This window comes from Sorghum bicolor, chromosome 2 (assembly GCF_000003195.3).
Source record: "Sorghum bicolor cultivar BTx623 chromosome 2, Sorghum_bicolor_NCBIv3, whole genome shotgun sequence".
In the NCBI taxonomy this organism is placed as follows: domain Eukaryota; kingdom Viridiplantae; phylum Streptophyta; class Magnoliopsida; order Poales; family Poaceae; genus Sorghum; species Sorghum bicolor.
Genome location: NC_012871.2, coordinates 69284838 through 69305020, shown reverse-complemented (window position 1 = coordinate 69305020; position 20183 = coordinate 69284838). Strand labels below are relative to the sequence as shown.

The 20183-nt window shown below is 40.7% G+C and overlaps 1 protein-coding gene across 1 annotated transcript; it reads right to left on the bottom strand.

Moving 5' to 3' along the window:
- On the bottom strand, positions 679-13917 carry LOC8080137 (ABC transporter G family member 43). The gene is made up of 20 exons (XM_021454042.1): positions 13476-13917; positions 13261-13381; positions 10162-10244; positions 8696-8780; positions 8320-8610; positions 7970-8060; positions 6732-7632; positions 6297-6457; positions 6005-6108; positions 5589-5754; positions 5420-5506; positions 5016-5122; positions 4443-4775; positions 3414-3704; positions 3236-3319; positions 2474-2607; positions 2150-2377; positions 1844-2015; positions 1328-1582; positions 679-1234 (listed from the first exon to the last, which is right to left on the bottom strand). The coding sequence occupies exons 1-20, from the start codon at positions 13877-13879 to the stop codon at positions 959-961; spliced, it is 4374 nt and encodes a 1457-aa protein (XP_021309717.1). The 5' UTR covers positions 13880-13917; the 3' UTR covers positions 679-958.

The following is a 20183-nucleotide window of genomic DNA, read 5'->3' as shown; positions in this document are numbered from 1 at the left end:
GGAGTTTCGAAGACTAAAATTAAAACATGGGTCAAGCTTACACCAGTTTGACCCATGTTTTTAAGACTACACAAGTTGTTACATCTAAACACTTCTTACAATGTGAGAAAATAAAAAAAATCTTTGTTTTTAGTCGTTGCTTTGTTTAGAGGATCTTTGTTTTGTACTCAGTGAAAAAAGCATGATCTTAGTTCTGTTTAACACCAAAACGACAAGATGGAGGGGATTATAGAGTTCATACGCCAAACTCTTTTGTCATGTGCTAATGGAGTCTAACAATAATTGGTATAGAAAGCTCGGGCTACACTCGCGCATGTAAGCTTGAGGACTGGTTTTCAACAAGGAGAGGAATCTATAAGCAACCGAGGATAGCCTCAAATACTATGTGTAATTGGTTTTCTTATTTCTTCCCTCCCATGGCCATCTGCCATGTGAGTTAGCGCACCTAAATCTACTTTCTCCAGTAATCTTATGACCTCTTTGGTACGGCTAATAGGTTGTTTATGGTCAAAATAAATTAAAGCTAACAACTAAACCTTCATTGCAGCTTCTCTCCTAGCAACACTTCTCTTCTCCTGACCTGTTTGGCAGCATGAGCCGTTTTCTCAACCAGCCGAAGGAACTGTGATACGATACATAGGTCTACACTCAATAAGGCCCCGTTCGTTTGACCGGGAATGAGTCCAGGAAGAATTTCATGCCAATATCTTTACTTAATTTACAGAAGTTTTCCTTGTCCGGATTAATTCGTGGCATCCTAAAGCCTCAACCGAACGGGGAGAAAATGGAGGCGAGGGAGGGAGACCGAGAGGATGATAATGATACACTGTTAACTTTTCATGGAGTTGCGTGCTCTGAATAATTACATGTATCCACTACGTAGCGAAAACTTTACACACATTTTTAATAAAAAGAGGAGGGAAGCAGAACAGGTGCTATATCTTCAGCTGGTCACCTTCTACCGTTTCTGGAAGTTCAAGGCCTTGGTGCCGTACGCGAAGAGGAAGACGAACAAAAGGATGTAGCCGAAATGCGCCAGCACGACGTAGCCGAGGAAGTCGTGCTTCATGCCCAGGGTTTGGTCCAGAAATTCCTTCACTACGACTGTGCCAGTGCTGCTGCCAGTAGCCGTAACGTTGCGGCCTACGTCGCCGAACTGCGACGCCGTGACGCCGTAGATGGTCCAGGACACCGGGTTACACCAGTAGAACCATCGCCACCAGATAGGCAACGCCTGCAACAGTGAAATAGTTTCCGGAAATCGAATGGGCAGCTGAGTGGTGTAAAAGTAGGTAACGCGAGGGCTCACAGAGATTGAGATTCCTACCGGTCGGGGTACGAGGAATCCAGCGAAGATGTTCCAGCCGGTGAGACTGAACGAGACAACAATACTTGCGAGCATTGCGGAAGGAGTGCAGGTAACCAGCATTGCACCAAACAGTGAAAAGTAGAGGAAGCAACAGGTGAGGAAGAACAGGAAGTAGAAGAACTTGTCCGCCTTCCACTCATAGCCAATCATTGCATAGAGAGGGATGGTATAAAGAATACCCTGAGCTATGCTGTAGACAAGCTCCACAACTGTCTGCACACACCAATTGGTTTCAAGAGAGAAGCGTTAGTACAGATTTTGTATATGCAAGGGTTCAAAAACAACTGACAAAATAACTACTAATATACGATGGCAAAAAAGATATGAATGTGCTCAGTTGTTTAAAGTTTTCTGGTCCTTATCCACAGACAGGGACACAGGATATAAAAGTGATTCTATTTGGGCAAGATTCATGCATGTTCAGATAATCATATTTCCATTAATACATGACAACATAAGGTATTTAGAAATTACCACCGCAAATGAATAGGACAGCGGAGAGAACATCCCAGCAGCCTTTTCACGATAGAAGACTGTCCTTTCGATAGAAAAAACAGGTACAGATGAGAGTAAATTTGCAGATCCAAGGAAGAAAACAGCAGCATAGGTGGCTCCAAGCAGGTTTTGCAGTTCCTGCTCTGATTCTCTGTACAACAAAAGCAGGATAAACCAAAAATCCTTAGCATGGAAGATAATCCATTTAACACTATCCCATGAATTAATCACAATTAGCACAATGAATGATATTTGCAAATGTCATAATACAGAGTAGGATCATACACATTCTTTCCCATGCGCCAAAAGACTGTACCGAACACGATACCATAGAGGAGTGTCATAAGATAGCGCATGGCATTGTAGGGTGGATTCTTCCAATAAGATTGAAACTGCTTCCATGTATTGGCCATACATTGATTTAGGAAATTCTGGGCATATTTAGTAGGAAATGAAAGATCCTGGTAACCTGGTGGTGGAATGCTCAACTCCTTAATAAGTTCTTGATTGCTCCTGAATATATTGATCATAGAATGGAAGAAGAAAATTGCGGTTTGTTAAATTTACCAAACAAAAACCACTGCAGTAATAACAAAGGAATATATTTACCGGTACAGAGCAGAATTTGCATAAATTTCAGCAAAATCAACATCCATGCGAGCCTCAGCTAGAGGAGAGCTAACTTCCAGCATCCATGTTGCGGGATTGTATCCTTCTGTAATTTTTGGAACACCTGGAATTGCCTGTAGGATATTGTTGTATATATATTAAAAGTATCCTTTGTTGTCTCACCTCAAGATCAGGTCACCTCTGTACAATATGATATTTTTCCTTGTGGCGCGTCTTTAAACCTGTGTGTGTGTCTGTGTGTTTGTGTGGTTTGGGGTGCGGGGTGGGTTGGTGTTCGTGTTTGGGTTGGGCTTTTTGCTTGATTTGTTGTATGTGCTTTTCCTATCTTAATAATGAAAACACGCAGCTCTCCTGCGTTCGAGAAAAAAAAATATATAGAAGATGAAGAAGAAATACACAATTATGAGTGACTCTATTAGTATACCTTGTAATGCAAAATAATTTGCCTCAAATGTCAAAATACTTTTCAGAATTGAAGTTAATTTTGCACATAATGTCGACTGCCAGTCGCATTGTATTCGTTGTATAATTGTATATAATAGCGGAACACCTAACAAAATGCAGAGTTTCATGGACTAATCACATTTTTTTCATGACTCAAACATATTTCTCTTATTTTCTAAACATACCTAGTAGAATAGCATTTACCTAAACTACTCTGCTGATTTGTAACTGATTTAGCAATGTGGAATGTTTAAATTTGATTATCCAAACAGAAATAAAGCACAAAAGATAATTCACCTCGAAATATTCAACTAGTATGCGAGACTGGACACCAAGTTGGCCAGCATATATGACACGACCTCCTCTCTTCAGCAACAGAAGCTGAAAAACGTATCCATTTTTCAGTATATTCTTGCAGAGTATGAAAATCAAAGTATGGTATTAGGCTTAATAAAAATGTGATCAATGTAAGAACCTCATCGAAAGCCTCAAAGATATCAATGCTGGGCTGATGGATCGTGCAAACCACGGTCCGCCCTGTGTTAACTGTATTTCTCACTGTACGCATGACAATTGCTGCAGCTCTAGCATCAAGGCCAGAAGTTGGTTCATCCATGAATATAACTGAAGGGTTTGCTACAAGTTCTACAGCAATCGTCAGTCTCTTCCTTTGTTCAGTCGATAACCCACTAACACCAGGAAGACCAACCAGAGCATCACGTAATACATCAAGCTCGACTAGTGACATCACTTCCTCCACAAACATCTACAGTGAAATTAATTTTATCAGAAAAACTAGTGCTTTCATCAACTCCAAAAGTATGGAAATTCTCAACCTTTTCTTTAACACCGTGGTTGCAGAGCAGGCCTTTAACAAATTTGGAAAAAAGAAGAATAAAAGCACAACAGTGTAGTGACTAATATGCATATTGGAGTACAAATAAAAGGAAAATGACAATATGGGACTGATGATGTGCCATAAAAACTATTTCTAGGTATATCAGCGCAAGAAAAATAAAATGACGAATCCATTCTAGATTCAGGTTTGCATGACTTTAAACCATCTTGAAAGGATGTATTCGATATGTCAGTGTTGGCTACTTACATGCCAAACTATTTTTAGTGCCTGTTAATTTATTCTTTCACTGAGCTCTGTACATAACTTTTTCAACACAAAATTACAACTTTGGATCGATGAGTGTGTTGTCAGTTAATGGTACAAGCGCAAGAAAGACCAAATGATAAATCCATTCACAATCTTGCATGACTTCAAAACATCTTGAAAGGATGTATTCGATTTGTCAAACAATTTTTAGTGCCGGTTAATTATTCTTCCAGTGAGCTCTGTGCACCACTTCGATTGATGAGTGTGCTGTCAGTTAATGGGCAATACTTTTTACTGATACTCAAACGCTACAATTAGAACAGTCATCTTTTCTAGCAGCAACAAGGCATAATGACGTAGAATACAGAAAGAAAAGAAAAAAAAAAGGAAAACACATACCTTTCTAGTATTGTCATCAACTTCTGAAGAAAGGCGCAACCAAGCAGAATAAACGAGTGATTCGTATACAGTAACATTTGGTGAATGGATATCAGTTTGTTCACAATAGCCACTGATACGAGCAAAAGTTTCCTGTTTCTTAGGGTAACCAGAAAGTTTGATATCTCCCTCAATGGTTCCACTTGTCTTTCTTCCTGCCAGTACATCCATTAGAGTGGTCTTTCCAGCTCCACTGACACCAACTAGGGCAGTCAGAACACCTGGTCTGAATGCACCACTAATATCAGATAGCAGCTGGAGGCGGCTTTCAGTGAAACCTTGTTCTTTCATTGCCTAGAAAGCAAAATTCCACATCATATGTTAACAAATGAATTGAAATTAAATATTTGAGTAGTAAAGGTACTGGCAACTGCCTTAGTTCAAAATATTATTATCACATGACTTAGAGGCACCAGGCAACAGAAGAAAAGATTATCACAGATAAAGTGAGTTTCTGTTCTAACTATGATGTGTCTCTATTTCATCAACTTTTCTCCATCTGGTTATGAACATCATTTTCGAAGATTAACTTACAGCAGGCATGTCAACATAGTAGTTCATGTGGTTGAAAGAAAGTGAAAGTGGCTGGAAGGGCAAGACCATTCCTGTCTGGGTTCTCCTGTTTGCTGCTTCATTTGTGCCTGACATGAGGGTAGATTATGAGATGGTAAATATATCAAAAATACCGATAGAAACAAAAAAAGGCATGCCTTGTGAATCATGATGCTTGCAGGTCTAGTGTGAGTTGTAGGAATCAACCTATTTCATTATTTAGTACCCCTTTGAATGTAGTGTTCTCATAGGAATTGTATACTAAACAGAACATCAAGAGTGGATACTTCTTTTCCTCCAAACTTCTCGTAGAATTACAATCCAAATTGGCAACACTAAAAGAAAGCTAGGAAGAAGCAACAAGGATGCATTTGCTATTCTCTTACCATCGGGGACATGAAATATTTGTCCTTGATCTGTCAGCTTCTTTTTGTCATCGTCATCAGAAACTATAGCATTTGAACTGCCACCAGCTGTAGGAAATATAATTCATAAGTGCTTCACCTAGGCATCAAGCTAATAACAATTTCAGGAAAAAAGAAAAGAGAAGCTTACGGCTCAAGAATGTAAGAGCGCAAAGGAAGAGAATGTTGAAAAGAATAGTATATCCTATCATGGCACCGATGGAAAGCCAGTACCCCCATTGACCACCAAAGTAGCCTTTATATTTTAGAATAGCCTTCCCTATTGTTGGTGCAGCAATGCTTGCTTCAGTGTTCGGCTGCAGTTAAATGCTATATTAGTTCAAGATATTCGCTGTTTACAAATAATTAAGCACATCAACAACCTAGAAACTAGTATAAGGGGAAAAGATAGATATTATGATTTTCTTTTCTCCAAACTATTGAAAAAATTTGGCATGTGATCTCTGTATAAAATATCTATCTTGGAGGGCATGCATTGCTTGTCTATACCTAATATAGAGAAAGTATCACATTTAGAAGAATTTTTATGTGTGTGCAGAAACTTACAATGGCCCATCTAGTGGCAAGGAATTCATTGATTGATATAGCATTATTACTGTACATCATGGGAGATGACCAGTAGGCCCAAATCCACCAATGTTTAATGTCCTCTGCACACATAGATATCAAGAGTGAACAGTAATAAACAGTAGTACTTAATACAATATTCGGGGGACACAAGGCAGAAACCCCAATGAAAAAAGGTTTGAAAGCAACAACTGTGCTTAACAAGCAGCCATGGGGACTAAGTTCATTCTCCACAATGACATACTTCATTTGGAGGAAAAGACACACTTACGTCTGGGTAGGAGAATCCCTCCGAACAAGAAGACAATAAGCATTGTAAACATGCCAAATGTATTAGCTACAACCATTGTCTTCAAAATTGCACCTAGCAACCGAAACAGGGCCACAGCCATCTGGTGCGTTAAAAAGTATGCTAGAAACTGGCTGAAGAACCTGAAATCAGTACACAGAGAAACATGTCACATGAAAAACTGATACAAATTTCACTATGTGGACTACTAATATTATGATGATTACTAATACACTAATACCTCTTTTTGCTTTTTTACCCTTTATTTCATTTCATTTTTGTTTTGGTGGTTCTGTTGGGTTCATATCTAGCCTACACTAGCTTACTTGGGAGCAAAAGGCTTTTTTGCTGTTGTTGTTGACTTGTGCAAATATATAAAAGTGTAAAACTGTGGGAACAGAAAAGGAGAACAGCTACCTTCCTGGAGCAGGTGCGAAACCTATAACATAATATGTAACACTTGTCCACATAAATGAGTCCAGGAGTGAAAAAGGAATCTTTAAGATAATGGTTGCAAGTCCAAAGGTCCATCCTGGAAAGAACAAGTAGTCTCTCTGTTTATAGAATACTTGTAGCTTTTTTATGGTCATGTTCATCTCAGTAATTCCAATGAACATAATTGTGATCAAAGAAGAAGCCAAAGCACCCATAAATTTGCCATTATCAGAAAACGTCCCACTGGGCATCTTTGTTCTGAAAAACACTGTCATGGTGAGGAGTGCCAGGACCAACAATTGAAAAAACTTGAATATATAGAGGAAGGAGTTGCGCTTCATCAGCAACCATTCTCTAGACAAGACTGCCTTGAGAGACTCCCAGCTAGACAGCCCATACTTCTGAGTAGTCAAAGCAGCAGGATGTGTTTTAGATTTGTCATAAGGAACTTGCAACTCTTTCTGGAGCTTCTGGCCAGCATGGAATGTCTTAAAATGTTGCACGAACTCTGGGACTGACACATAATGGTAATGTTCCTGGTTGTGGCACAAATATTGCTGTTGATCTTTCCTGGAAGTCACCTCTTGAAGGAAGTCCGCGACTCCTTTCCGTTCAGGGCACCGGAAACCAGCACTCTCAAAGAATTCGAGGATGTCTTCCCGTGGCCCATGGTAGACTATGTAACCTTCTGATAGTAAAATGATGTCATCAAACAAATTATAGGTCTCAGGTGGAGGCTGGAGAAGGGAAATCATCACTGTATTATTCATCACATGAACCGTCTGTCTGATGTACTTGACAATTTGAAATGTGCTGTTACTATCAAGCCCAGTAGATATTTCATCCATGAACAAAGCTTTTGCAGGTCCAGTTAGCATCTCACCTACGGCCAAACCAATTATTGGAGTCCAAGGAAGTTAACATCAGGATTATTTATGCTGAATATCACAGAAACAATGTACTTAGAAGTAAATAACAGAGGAAGGCAGTGACAGAGTCATCACTTAAACCAATTCATAGGTTTATTTAGAATTCCTAGTTAATTAAGCATACTGATTAAACTTCCGATCAATTAAAATATGTGACGAATTAGAGTCCATGGGACTCTGTGTTTGTAACTAGATAATTATGATTATACACATAGTGAATAGTTTGAGAGTTTCATGGAGAAACTACAAATCATTTATTTATATTGATAAAATGGCATGATGCAGGCATACCAGTTGTCACACGTTTCTTTTGGCCACCAGAAATGCCTCTTTTCATCTCATCACCAACAATAATATCAGCACAAATGTCAAGCCCAAGAACCTGTGGTCATTTATAAACTCAATAATCATGCAACAAACTGTGGGCAACAATCAAGATTAAATTTATGTGTAATTGACACAGTGATATGCCTACTTCCTGTTATAAAAAAAGTTGGTATATATTAAGAAAACGTGCTTTCGTAATATTTTATTCATATTTTATTCATAAAAGAGTAGTTAGAGAAACAAATGGTCAAGTTGAAGCCAAGCCAGGAAGCTTAAACAATGTTGTTTTAACTTAAAAAGTTACGGGAACACACCTTGAGAATAATGTCTGTTATAAGGTTGGTCTCCTTTCCTTCAACTGCAGTTGCCTTCATGAAAGCATCAATCTCGGGGTCAGGCTTAATGCCAGCATTTCGTTCCCGTCTGGCTAATTCTGACAACATATCATATCTGGCGCCAATGCCTAGGCATCTTCTGGAGAAGTCCATCGTCTCTCTTACAGTCATTTCCCCATTGTGTAGATCATACTGACTGACATATGCACTAGTCCTCTCAGGATAGAACTCGGAAAACTCGTGTCCACAGTACGTGATTTTCCCAGACACCTGTAGCCGCAAATGGAGTGATGAGGCATATGCAGCATGCATAATCATAAGAAGCTACACTATGCTATATGAATAAACATGCAACCTTGAGATTCTTAGCAGGCTTCCCAGTTAGAGCTCGCATAAGTGTGGTTTTCCCAGATGATGGAGGCCCCAGAAGAAGTGTCATCCTGAAATAGTAGTTTGATACCAAAAAAAAATTGTTGAAACAAACAGTTTATCATTTTATCACAAACAGTAGCATAACCACTTCGATGACTACTAGAACAAGTCGCCTCAGATAAATGTAGCAGGTATAAGGTTTACAAAGAAAAGAGGTTGTGATTTACTTGATCCAGTACGCATGCTAGTAGATCCCACCTAGGATTGTCTTTTTCCTTTTATTATTGGCATTCATATATCTCAATCTAAACGAGAAATTGGCTATTATAGGACTCCAAACAAGTGGTTTCTCTATAATAGGATTTCTAATGTTGGTTTCTTTAAAATAGGACTCCAAACATTTACACTAAGCTCTAATGACATTATATTTCTTTTTTAATCTCTTTTGTCATCTAAAAATATATGTATTTTTTGTATTGACCGTATTACCCTTCTGTTAATATGTTGATTCATCTACTCCAATTCCGTCGTTTCATCTACGCTCGCAGTCGCGAGATGCAACCTGACGCTCCTCCTTCCTGCACATGGCGTACATGGCGGCCAACCAGCCATGGTCACGACCAGTCACTGGCGGAGCCACCGTCCGGCCACCCCGGGCGGCCGGCCGGGCTCTTCGCCAAAATGCAAAAGAAATCTTCTTTATATTTATATAGAATTCTGTAATTTTATAGTTAAATATTTTTGCTTAATAAAAATTGCCCGGGCTCCTGAAATCTTCTGGCTTCGCCACTGCGACCAGTCATCTTAGGCCAACCATGACCATGGCCAGCTAGCACGGCCAGCCGGCCAGCACGCACAGCAAGCCAGCCTACACGGTCAGCCAGCCGCACGCACAGTCAGTCGGCCAGCACGCACAGCCAGCCAGCACGCATGGCCATCCAGCCGCACGCACGGCCAGCCAGCCAAGGCCAACCAAGCAGACGGCAAGGCAGCGAACAGCTACAGGCCATGGTGAATTTTTTTCTCCAACAGAGTCGACCTCAATCTAATGTTTGAAGGGTAAAAAGGTTATTTTGAGAACAAATACATGTATTTAGATAAGAAAAGAGATTAAAAAGACACAAAATGTCATTATAGCTTAGTCCAAAGGTTTGGAGTCCTATTTCGAAGAAACCAAGGCCTTGTTTGGATGTTGTTGGATTCACTTCAATCCATGTGTGTTGGTGTGGATTGGGGTGGAATTTAGTTCAAATTTCACTCCAATCCACTTCAATACATATGGATTGATGTGAATCCGACTACATCCATACAAGGCCCAATGTTAGGAATCCTATTATAGAGAAACCACTTGTTTTGGAGTCCTATTATAGCCAATTTCTCAATCTAAACTAGCAACAGATAGTTTAGAAGGCTCCATAAGCGAGCGAGATATGAGGATCTGCAATGTACCTCGATGGTTTGATGATCCCGCTGACATCATTGAGTATCTTAAGCGTCCTCTTGTTCGACGAAACGAACTTGCTGACGAGTCCCTGCGATAAACCATCATGGACACCTGAATTTCAGCCACGGCGAGCTTTGGCTCGTAAAGAAAGCTGGCATCAACCAGCTGGACATCAGGAATCGAGAGAGTGATGACGCGAGCCTGCAGGCACGGCCATACTCCCACACGGGACAAAATGGGGAACGAGGGCAAGAGCGCGGGCGAGCCCAACGGAACGGCGCGGGAGCGGTGACGTGGTGGACTAATGCCGGACGAGTGTGGAAGCGAGAGAACCGGGGCCAGGACCGGGGCAGGGGCGAGACCGCCGCGTCTCCGTGGCCCCCGGAGAGGGCGGTCGCCGCCCGCCGGCGGCCGGTAGAGGATGCCATATTCCCATCACATGGCTCGGCAGGCGCGGCCAGCGCGAGGAAGAGTGTGGCGCCGGCGGCGGAGAGGGGGAAGCGGAATGTTCGTTCTGGGCCGGCCTGGTTGGGACTATGGCCCATTTTAGGCCCGGTGGTCCAACGATGAGGGCTTTGCTTGTTGTCGCGGGAACGGACCACCTCGACCCATGAGGCCATGACATCGTGAGTTGTTGTGTGCTGTTTTTTTTTTTACCAAATATTTATTTCTAAAAATAATTTTATAGGTGAACTTGTTTTTTTCCCTCACAATGACATGAGTTGGATGAAGTAGTTTATTATAGCTCTCTCCCTCATTTCTCCCTCATCTATGCATGAAGTAGTTGGTGAAGCTATTTTATCAAACACTTCTTCTAAAACAGCTCAGCTCCACTTAAAAAGTTACTTATAAAGCCATTTTCTAAAAAAATAGCTTTACTAGTGAAGTTGAGTTGTGCCAAACAAGCTCTTAATAAATAAATAAATAAATAAATAAATAAATAAATGTCTACAAATCTAGACTCTAAGAAAACTCATTTTTGAAGAAGGATCCTACGATGATATCATAAGGATTGATCCCTAAAAACAGTTTTAAAGAAAGGATTGTAGGATGATAATAACACAACGAATTTCATCACACTTTATATTGACCACAAAAAAATCAATTGTACCTCTAGAAAAATCCACGGAGACGCGTTGTTGATGCATACACAGTTATGCATTAAAGTGTTTGGTTTGAGGAGCCAATCCATCATAGCTGAGGTGGTGGATCGTGGGTTCATTCGTTCTTCAAATTTTATGAAATGACTTCATTTCATGTACTGTACTGATTATTAGCTTGTGAGAAATAAAAGAATGATACATCAACTTATTTCATTTCATAAACCAAATAAAAAAAGTGAGAAATAACTAGATGATGGACCACCTCATCTTTTAAACCAAACACACCCTTTTTTGATGAAAAATGTGTACACCATCATTTTAGTCTTTACCAGCGTACTTAAATGTTTATTCGTCTCTCTAGCACCGCTCCCATTTTTTTTAAAAAAAAAACATGGCCGTGGTTAAAGATGTAGAACTCAAGACATGTACGGGCATTTGGATCTTTAGTATGTTTGGTCGGTAGTGAAAAATGAGGCTTGCATCGTATTCTATCCTGATCGAATAAGAGGAGAAAATTGTTATTATAGGACATAAAAGAATAGGCTTTGTTATTATAGGATTTCAATCATCGACTTCGCTAAAACAACTTTGAAATGTTGACACTTTGTTATACATGATATTTGGTTTTTTTAATCAGTTTTCTCAACTCAAATATATGTATTTTGCCTTCATGTGACCGTATTGCCCTTATACTCTCCCAGGGCACGGCCAGCCATGCATGCCCTGGCAGCGGGCGGCCAGCCAATCAAAGGCCGCAGCCAGCTAGGTAGGCCAGTGGCCAGCAGCTCTATACCACGTTAGTTTAAGTGTACAAAGGCAATACAGTCACATGTAGGCAAAATACATGCATTTAAGTTGAGAAAACTGATAAAAAAGCCAAATGTTATGTATAACAAAGTGACAATGGTTCAAAGCTCGTTTTAGCGAAAAAGTCTATAATAACAAAGTCTATTCTTTCACGTCCTAAAATAGCAATTTGTGTACTGAGTGAAACAATATTTAGTTTTAGAGGATCTAAAACTAATCCTCCGCGACAATGATGATGCATGCTTTTCCAAAGCAAAAGCTACGGCACACATCCCCCCATGGTGAAAGAGGACTGCCATTGAGAACGACACGTGCATTCGTGCGACGACGACGACAAGGGAAGAAACCGCTTGTCACTATCACTACCCACTGAAGCTTTGGACGACGACGGATCGGAGATTCGGAATGCACGCGCCCGGGAATTCCACGACGTCTAGAAGTAAGGCAAAGGAATGGAGAAGCATTGTCAAGGATGACACATGTGACAGGCAACTAGCTAGTCAAGTCTCTGGTGGATTGGGACTGGCTGATTTTTCAGCTGGTGTTGATATTAATATTGATTTATTCAAAACACTGTTTTATAACTGAAAAATAATGTTGATAAGTTCAAGCAAATAGGACAAAAGTGATGAGTTTCCGATCAGCTGGGATTAATTTGGAGCCTAGCTAGTCGTTGTGCGGCCAGAGAACGTACAGAACGCGCGCGAATATCTGACCGATCGATCGATCGGATCAGGTGCAAAAAAAAAAAATCCAACAACCTCGTGACGTGATTAACACACCGCATCCATGTCGGGATATCGATCGGAGATTGGGGTACTGTGCTGGGGAACGAAGGATGCAGGACGACGTCGACATGTCGCCCGTACGTCGTTTCTTCCCACGTCAGCGACCTACGTACTAGTACTACCCACAGCTATAGTAGCAACGAGTCCGGCGGCGGAACTGCATATCCATGCTAGTCGCGTCGTGCATGCATTGTTGTGTTTGTGCTTTGACTCTTTGATTTGAGTCCATGCGTGCCTCCGTGGGCAGGGCAGTGCCTGCTGCCTAGCTAGCCATGATAACGTCGCGTTCCAGAGGCCCAGACCCATGGAGCTGCTACGTACCAGCAGCTGCTAGCTGCTGTGCTTGTATTTTGAGCTGATCGAGCAGCATGCAGGCCGGGTGCATGGCTGCGTGTATATACGATACCTCGACGACGTTGATGGCAGAGTTGAGCAGCGTGGGCAACGCGCGCGCACCCACGTACACTTCCGCCTCCACCGACAGGTGCTCGTACCGCACCTCGATCTGGGGAAGCTCGATGCCAACCCTGCAACGTATACGTACGTGACACATCAGGTCGGCACGCATGCAACTGCAAGCGCACACCCACGTACGATCGATCGAGTACAAACTATACTCACAGGTCGAGTCGGTCCCTGAGGCGGCGCAGCAGGCGCTCGTTGTCGTCCTGGACGGCCTTGAAGACGCGCTCCATGAGCTCCCGCGCGGCGCGCGGGTCCAGGTTCGCGATGTCCACCTCGTCCGCACTCACCTGCTTATTACTGCTGGTGTCGTCGTCCAGGTCCAGCGCCCTGCGGATGATGCCCCGCCGCATGCGGTCGTACGTCGGCAGCTTCTCCAGCGCCGCCCACCGCAGGTTCTCCTCGTCGTCCCCGTCGTCGTCGCCGCGGCGGCTCGCCTGGGAACGCCGGAACGGGTCGTCGTCCACGTCGCCGCCAGCGCGCAGCGAGCGCGAGATGGACGCCGCCGCGGACAGCCAGCGCCGGCTCCCCGACGACGACGGAGCGACGATCTCCCCCGCCATCGATCGATCTCGCTCTCCCTCTGGCACAACGATCAGAATTGCTATAGCTTTGGAGGCGCCGCGCTCGCCTGGCCGCGACGGGACGCGGGCTCTGCCTCAGCGTGCTTTGCTTGCTTTTGCCAACAAGTGCGTGTGTATATAGTGCGCGCGTGCGTCGCACAAAGTCTGGAGACACGAGGCCGGCCGGATCGATCGATCGAGGGAGACCTCCACTGGCGTCGTCGTCGTTGACCGTTGGGGAAGAACACAGAACAATAAGCGTTGGGTTGGCGCGGAAAGTTCAGTGTTTTCACAGGAAACAGGAAATATATTGATCGTCGTCGTCGTCTCTCTCCACTTCTCCGGCCGGCAAAGTCATCAGCGACAAGGGGATGCCCGCTGCTTATGCATGCATAGCATAGTCCATGCACAGTTTACGCCCCGTAGACTTTATTAAAAAAAAAAGTTAACCGTCCAGTTGCTCCCGGCCTTGTTTACTTCCAAATTTTTTGGTAAAATGAGCACTGTAGCAATTTCGTTTGTATTTGACAGATATTGTTCAATCATGGATTCACTAGGCTCAAAAGATTCGTCTCGTCAATTCCGACCAAACTGTGCAATTAGTTTTTATTTTTATCTATATTTAATACTTCATGCATAAGTCTAAAGATTCGATGTGACGGAGAATCTGAAAAATTTTGCAAAATTTTTGGGGAACTAAACAAGTCCCAAGCTGACTATTAATTTGGCCAATGCTATAGGACAACTTTTATTTGCCACGATTGAGGCGTGGTTTAGTTCCGAAAAATAATTTTAAGATTTCTTGCTATATTAAATTTTTGGACACATGTATGGAGCATCAAATATATATAAAATAAAAAACTAATTGCATAGTTGTTTGTAATTTGCGAGACGAAATTTTTGAGTCTAGTTAGTCTATAATTAGACAAAAATTGTCAAATACAAACGAAAATATTACAGTAGCCAAAACCAAAAAATTTGACCAATTAAACAAGACCTCAAACCTCAAAGTAGCTCTCTTCGTTAGCACGGGCGACAACATGTTTCTTGGTGCCTTTATTAAATTATTCTAATTTTTTAAATAGTACTATTACATGTGTACATGTGGATGGACACAATTTATTGTTGAGGATAGTGGACAGAGCTCCAATAATTCGACGTAGGCCTTATTTAAATGTAGTCGAATTTATATTTCATCTAGCATGTGTTAACTAGATTGGAATGCATGGAACTTGAATTGTATTATATTAGGAGAATACCTCGTGCATTGCTACGGAAATTTCAGATAATTTATAAAAAAAATTAGACTATTTATTGTTATAGTTATATGAATGAAACTATTTTAGATTAATTTTGTTGAATGGTTTGATATATCAATGTGAACAAGCATGTGTTAGCTAGATTGGAATGGAACTTGAATTGTATTATACTAGAAGAATACCCCGCGTGTTGCAAGTTTTAGTGATTGTTGATATGGATAACTTGCATGTTGAGTAAAATCCCTAGCAGAATTTAGCTTTATAACAGTTTCACTCCAACACATATGTGGATTAAAATAAATTCGATAACATCCAAAAGATGTGTGGAAGGCTACACATGGTCACCCCAACGTGGATTTTGTGTGGGGCCGTGAGCTGTGTGCTTGATATAGAAGATTGGCAGACTAAATGAAACAAAAAGAACTTGGCGGTGGCATTCTAAGGGTGACTATACACAGTTCATTATCTTATCTTATGTATAGGCGCCTGGATATATATTCCAGAACCAAGACGGGCTACTTTGTTACAATGTTAGTTATCTCCTGCCGTATGCCACAGTGAAGGTATTTTGTAGTAACTTTTTTCTTGCAGCCACACCCTACAACCGTAGATGAAAAAGTTGCAATGAGCAGGACCAATATATGAAAATAATTAAGTTTAATAATATGTGATACGGTTATGGCACAATTCATTGTATATGAAAACAATTAATTAGTTTGATAATATCAACCAATTTACGAAAAGATTAGATTGGCAGGGTCAGAGATCTGGATAAAAGATATGTCGAGTTCCATTTCATCGTACCCATAGACCCGACACGGAGGTGAGTGTGAGTACGTGTATGTGAGCGTTTGCGTCTGTAAGTGGGTCTCGTAAAAAAACATTATAGAGGTTGTTTTTAACACTATTCTTGTGATGGGGTAATTTTAGATAGGGAAGTGCCAAACCATGAGTAGCCATTAGCCTATGACATGCTTCAGTTAATAGTTACTTCCTCCGTCCCAAAATAAGTGACGCTATGGTATTCGTATCCCGATCAAATTTTCGCAAGTTTAACCAGATTTGTATAAAATATTGATAAAATTTATATTTCTGAATAAGTTTATTACAAAAATAATTCAATGATCAATCTAATAATATTGATTATGTACTATAAATATTAATATTTTCTTTTATATATTGTGTCAAACTTAAAAATGCTTGATTCTTTGGGAAGCGAGCACGATACTTGTTTTAGAACGGAGGGAGTAACTACTAAGAATTAGCTACGCTGATTCCAGACAAACACTACTAACTTATAGTCAGTTGACCGAAATGCCCTCACATCAACTCTTAAGTATCAGTAGCTAACTGACTGTTAGGTAGGCAGTAGTTAAAAATTGAGGTATTTTTAGTAAAACATATTCAACCACCCATTATTAACCAGTAGAGTTCAAACACCTCATGGTTAATAATTAGTTAGCTAATATTTTTTGAATTGTCCACACACATAAACATGCATTTAGTTTTTTTGAGCGCACGCACACAAACACTATAGTCTCAATGTATGTTTCATGAGAGTGTCATGCACATTAAATACGGTGCCACATAAGCAAAATTGCTGAGTTGGCTGGGTCATTAATTGAAGGAGTTTCATCAGATGAGACCATGAAACTCATGTGGCTCGGTTACCTAGTTTATAATCTTGGTAATTGTATCATGAAACTATGCATTGAGATTGGCCTAAGTATCTCAAAAAACTAAGCTAACAGAACTTAATAAAGTTAACAAAATCATTGTAGATGCCTCGTTGTAACCTACCACTGAAAAAAATAAGTTTGTTATCATAGAATAAATTTAAAATATATATATAATTACCCAAGCCAAATCCAAAAGATAAAAAAAACTAACTAGTTGATGCTTCCAAACCCTCCGTATTACACACTTTGAGTTTTCACTTCCTCTTCCGGTAATCTATAACTCTTATAAAGTAAAACTCCACTATCTATTTCTCTTAACATGCAAGACGTTTACCTCAGCAGTCCACTATCAATCACACTATCTATTTATTTTAAAATGCAAAGCGTTTACCTCAGTAGTCTACTACCACTTGCCACTATTAATTTCTCTTGACATGCAAGATGTCCACCTCAATAATCTACTATCATTTACATTAAAATTCACTAGCACAAGAATTGATATCCATATCAGTGAGACATATCATACACTATGGATACAATCTCCACGATTATGCTAATAAAACAGTTATATATTTATATTTCTCCTTTATACTCGTGGCAGCGCGTGGAGAATCCTCCAAGTATATAATGAACCTGAATAGGTTCTTAAAAAGGATAACGGCCTGAATACTAATAATTAATAATATCGTCATGACTATTCCACTCCACGTTCAACTCGCCCATGATCCTGACTCCTCATCACACATATATATGTGTGATAACCAGCGCGCGTCTTGTATAATACGGCAAACCAGCTATTTTTCTCTGACCTGCTAGAATGGCTTTAAGTAGATCTTTAGTATTTTTGTAGAAGCAAGCCAGGTAATTTCCTCAGCAGACTAGTTTAACTTTTTTACATTCGCCTTTTCTGTAGCTCGCTGCTGATTCGTGGTGTTCAGATAATCAGTGTCACGTTTCTACTGATGAAATAAAGCTACATATATACCCGACTCACTTCGCCTTAAAAAAAAATATTCCCTCCTCCTGTCACGGTAAGTCGGTAATTGATTCTTCTAACGATAAAAAAAATCCTGGATCATCAGCTAATAGCCATAGCTTCTAGAAAGCCACACACACACCAAGATGGGCAATATCGATATCTCGTACTAAGGTCTTGTTAGATCAATAGGTTTTTAGATTTTAACACGGTAGCATTTTTATTTTTATTTCATAAATATTGTTCAATCATAAAATAATTATATTTAAAAAGTTTGTCTCGCGATTTACATATAAAATGTGCAATTAGTTTTTATTTTCATCTATATTTAATACTCTATGCATATACCACAAGATTCAATGTGACGAAAAATTTTAAATTTTTTTTTATTTTTGAGTGAACTAAACAAGGCCTAAATGCAAGAACATGGTAGGTGTTTTGGGCCTTGGACTAAATAATTCCAAATAAATCTCAAAGACCCACTTATATATGCATGTATATATGAAAAGATGGGGGACTTTAGTCCCACCTTCCTACCTCAAGTGGAGTGAGACCAGCTTAAAAAGTTAAGCTATATCCATCTTGTTGAAGCAATTGGGGAGAGGAAAAGGAAGAACCACACGCGCGCTCGCTCGCCTCGTCGGGCGGGGCCAATGGGCGCGCATGCACGACATGCGCGTGAATGGTCCGACGATTTCCCGCTTCGACTCTTGCGAGTGCGCGGCTTCCTTTTACTACTTGGAAGTTTTGCATGCATGGAGCAATTATTCTTGTATTATGGCAAGTGCCTAAACGGTTAAGGATGGCAACGGGGCGGGTTCGGATCGGGTGGAGTCTATGTGCACCCGAACCCGAAACCCGAAATCGGAACCCGAAACCGAACCGAACACCGATTCGGATGATAACTCCTCCCCAAAACCAAACCCGCGGATAACCCAAACCCGAATGGATACCCAAAACCCGCTTTCTATATCAACATAATAATAGCAATAAAGACTTTCTATAAATATATACATGATATATACACACATATTTACATGTATAAACAAGAGGCAACAAAACATAAATATTTTCATGAGTTAGCTTAAAATAAATTTTATAATCTAAGTAAACAAGTTATTATTATCATATTATAAAATATGAAAATTAATTCTAATGACTTATTTCGGATATCCACGGGTGGAAAACCAAACCCGAAACCAAAACCGATAGGTTTCGGGGCCTCGAACCCAAAAACCGTGGGTGAAAAATCATCCCCAAACCCGAACCGTGAGAACTGAAACCCGCGGATATCCGACCCGAAACCGCCCCGCTGCCATCCTTATAAACGGTAGGTAAAGTTTCCATAATACGGTGATTGTTTCCTTGCCTATTTGCTGCGTGCGACGTGTGTATAAATATGGGATGAGACGTCGTCCTTTGCACCGAGAGATTCATCTTTTCCTCGCCACACTACTGCGCTGCCGCTGTCTTCCCCATCCCATCGCCGACGTGCCATCGGTGTCGGGAGAGTAGACTCTGAAGCCTACGTCTCCTCGCGTCCCTGCACGGGGTAGGGGGCGTATCAGGTTTTTAGGAAGCGGCGTCGCGACTGCTCGCTAGATGTATTCTTCCCTCTACGTCCGGTGTTCGCCGATCTCCGTCGACGGTCTTCGTCTTCTTCCTCTTCTTCCTTCGCGTCGACAATTCACAATTCCGCTATAAGGATGTCTATCCTCTCTCTCTGTTGTACGGTCTCATATCTTTTCTGTTGCTAGCACTAGATCTCGTTAATTTGACTTAAATCGTAGTGCTAGTTTTAATTTATATATCTGTAATATATGTTTTTAGTCTTTTCTTATTGTCAGAATTAATTTATGCATCCTTAAATTGATTTTATTTACAACAGAACAGCAGTGACGACGCGAGTTCAAGGTAGTGCTGCTGTCACTTGTCAGATAGTGATGACATGCCAAAAGAAAAAAAAAAGCGAGGCATTCGTGGTTACGATTAAAGACTCACAGCGGCCGCACTCATGATCGTGAAATCACCGGTGCAGAGATGCGACGACGACCGAGGAACGAGATTAGGAGAGCTACGCCCCTGTTTAGTAAAAACTTTATGAATACGGTAATATTTTCATTTTTAGTTAGTAATTATTGTTTAAATAGAAATTAATTAGATTTAAAAAAATTATCTTGCAAATTGTAGAAAAAAATATATAATTAATTATTTTTAATCTATATTTAATATTTCGTATATGTGTTTAAAATTCGAAGTGACGGAAATCCCAGGTCTCGGCTTAGTTGCGATTTTTTTTTGAATTTCGCTATTGTAGCACTTTCGTTTTTATTTGACAAACATTGTCCAATCATAAAATAACTAGGCTTAAAAGATTCGTCTCGCGATTT

Excerpts from the sequence above, each read along its gene's own strand:
- LOC8080137 (XM_021454042.1), bottom strand. The coding sequence starts at position 13,879 with ATGGCGGGGGAGATCGTCGCTCCGTCGTCGTCGGGGAGCCGGCGCTGG. Across the intron at positions 8,061-8,319 it reads TAACAGACATTATTCTCAAG|GTTCTTGGGCTTGACATTTG; the intron begins GTGTGTTCCCGT and ends AAATGACCACAG. Across the intron at positions 5,507-5,588 it reads CGCTCTTACATTCTTGAGCC|CTGGTGGCAGTTCAAATGCT; the intron begins GTAAGCTTCTCT and ends TATTTCCTACAG.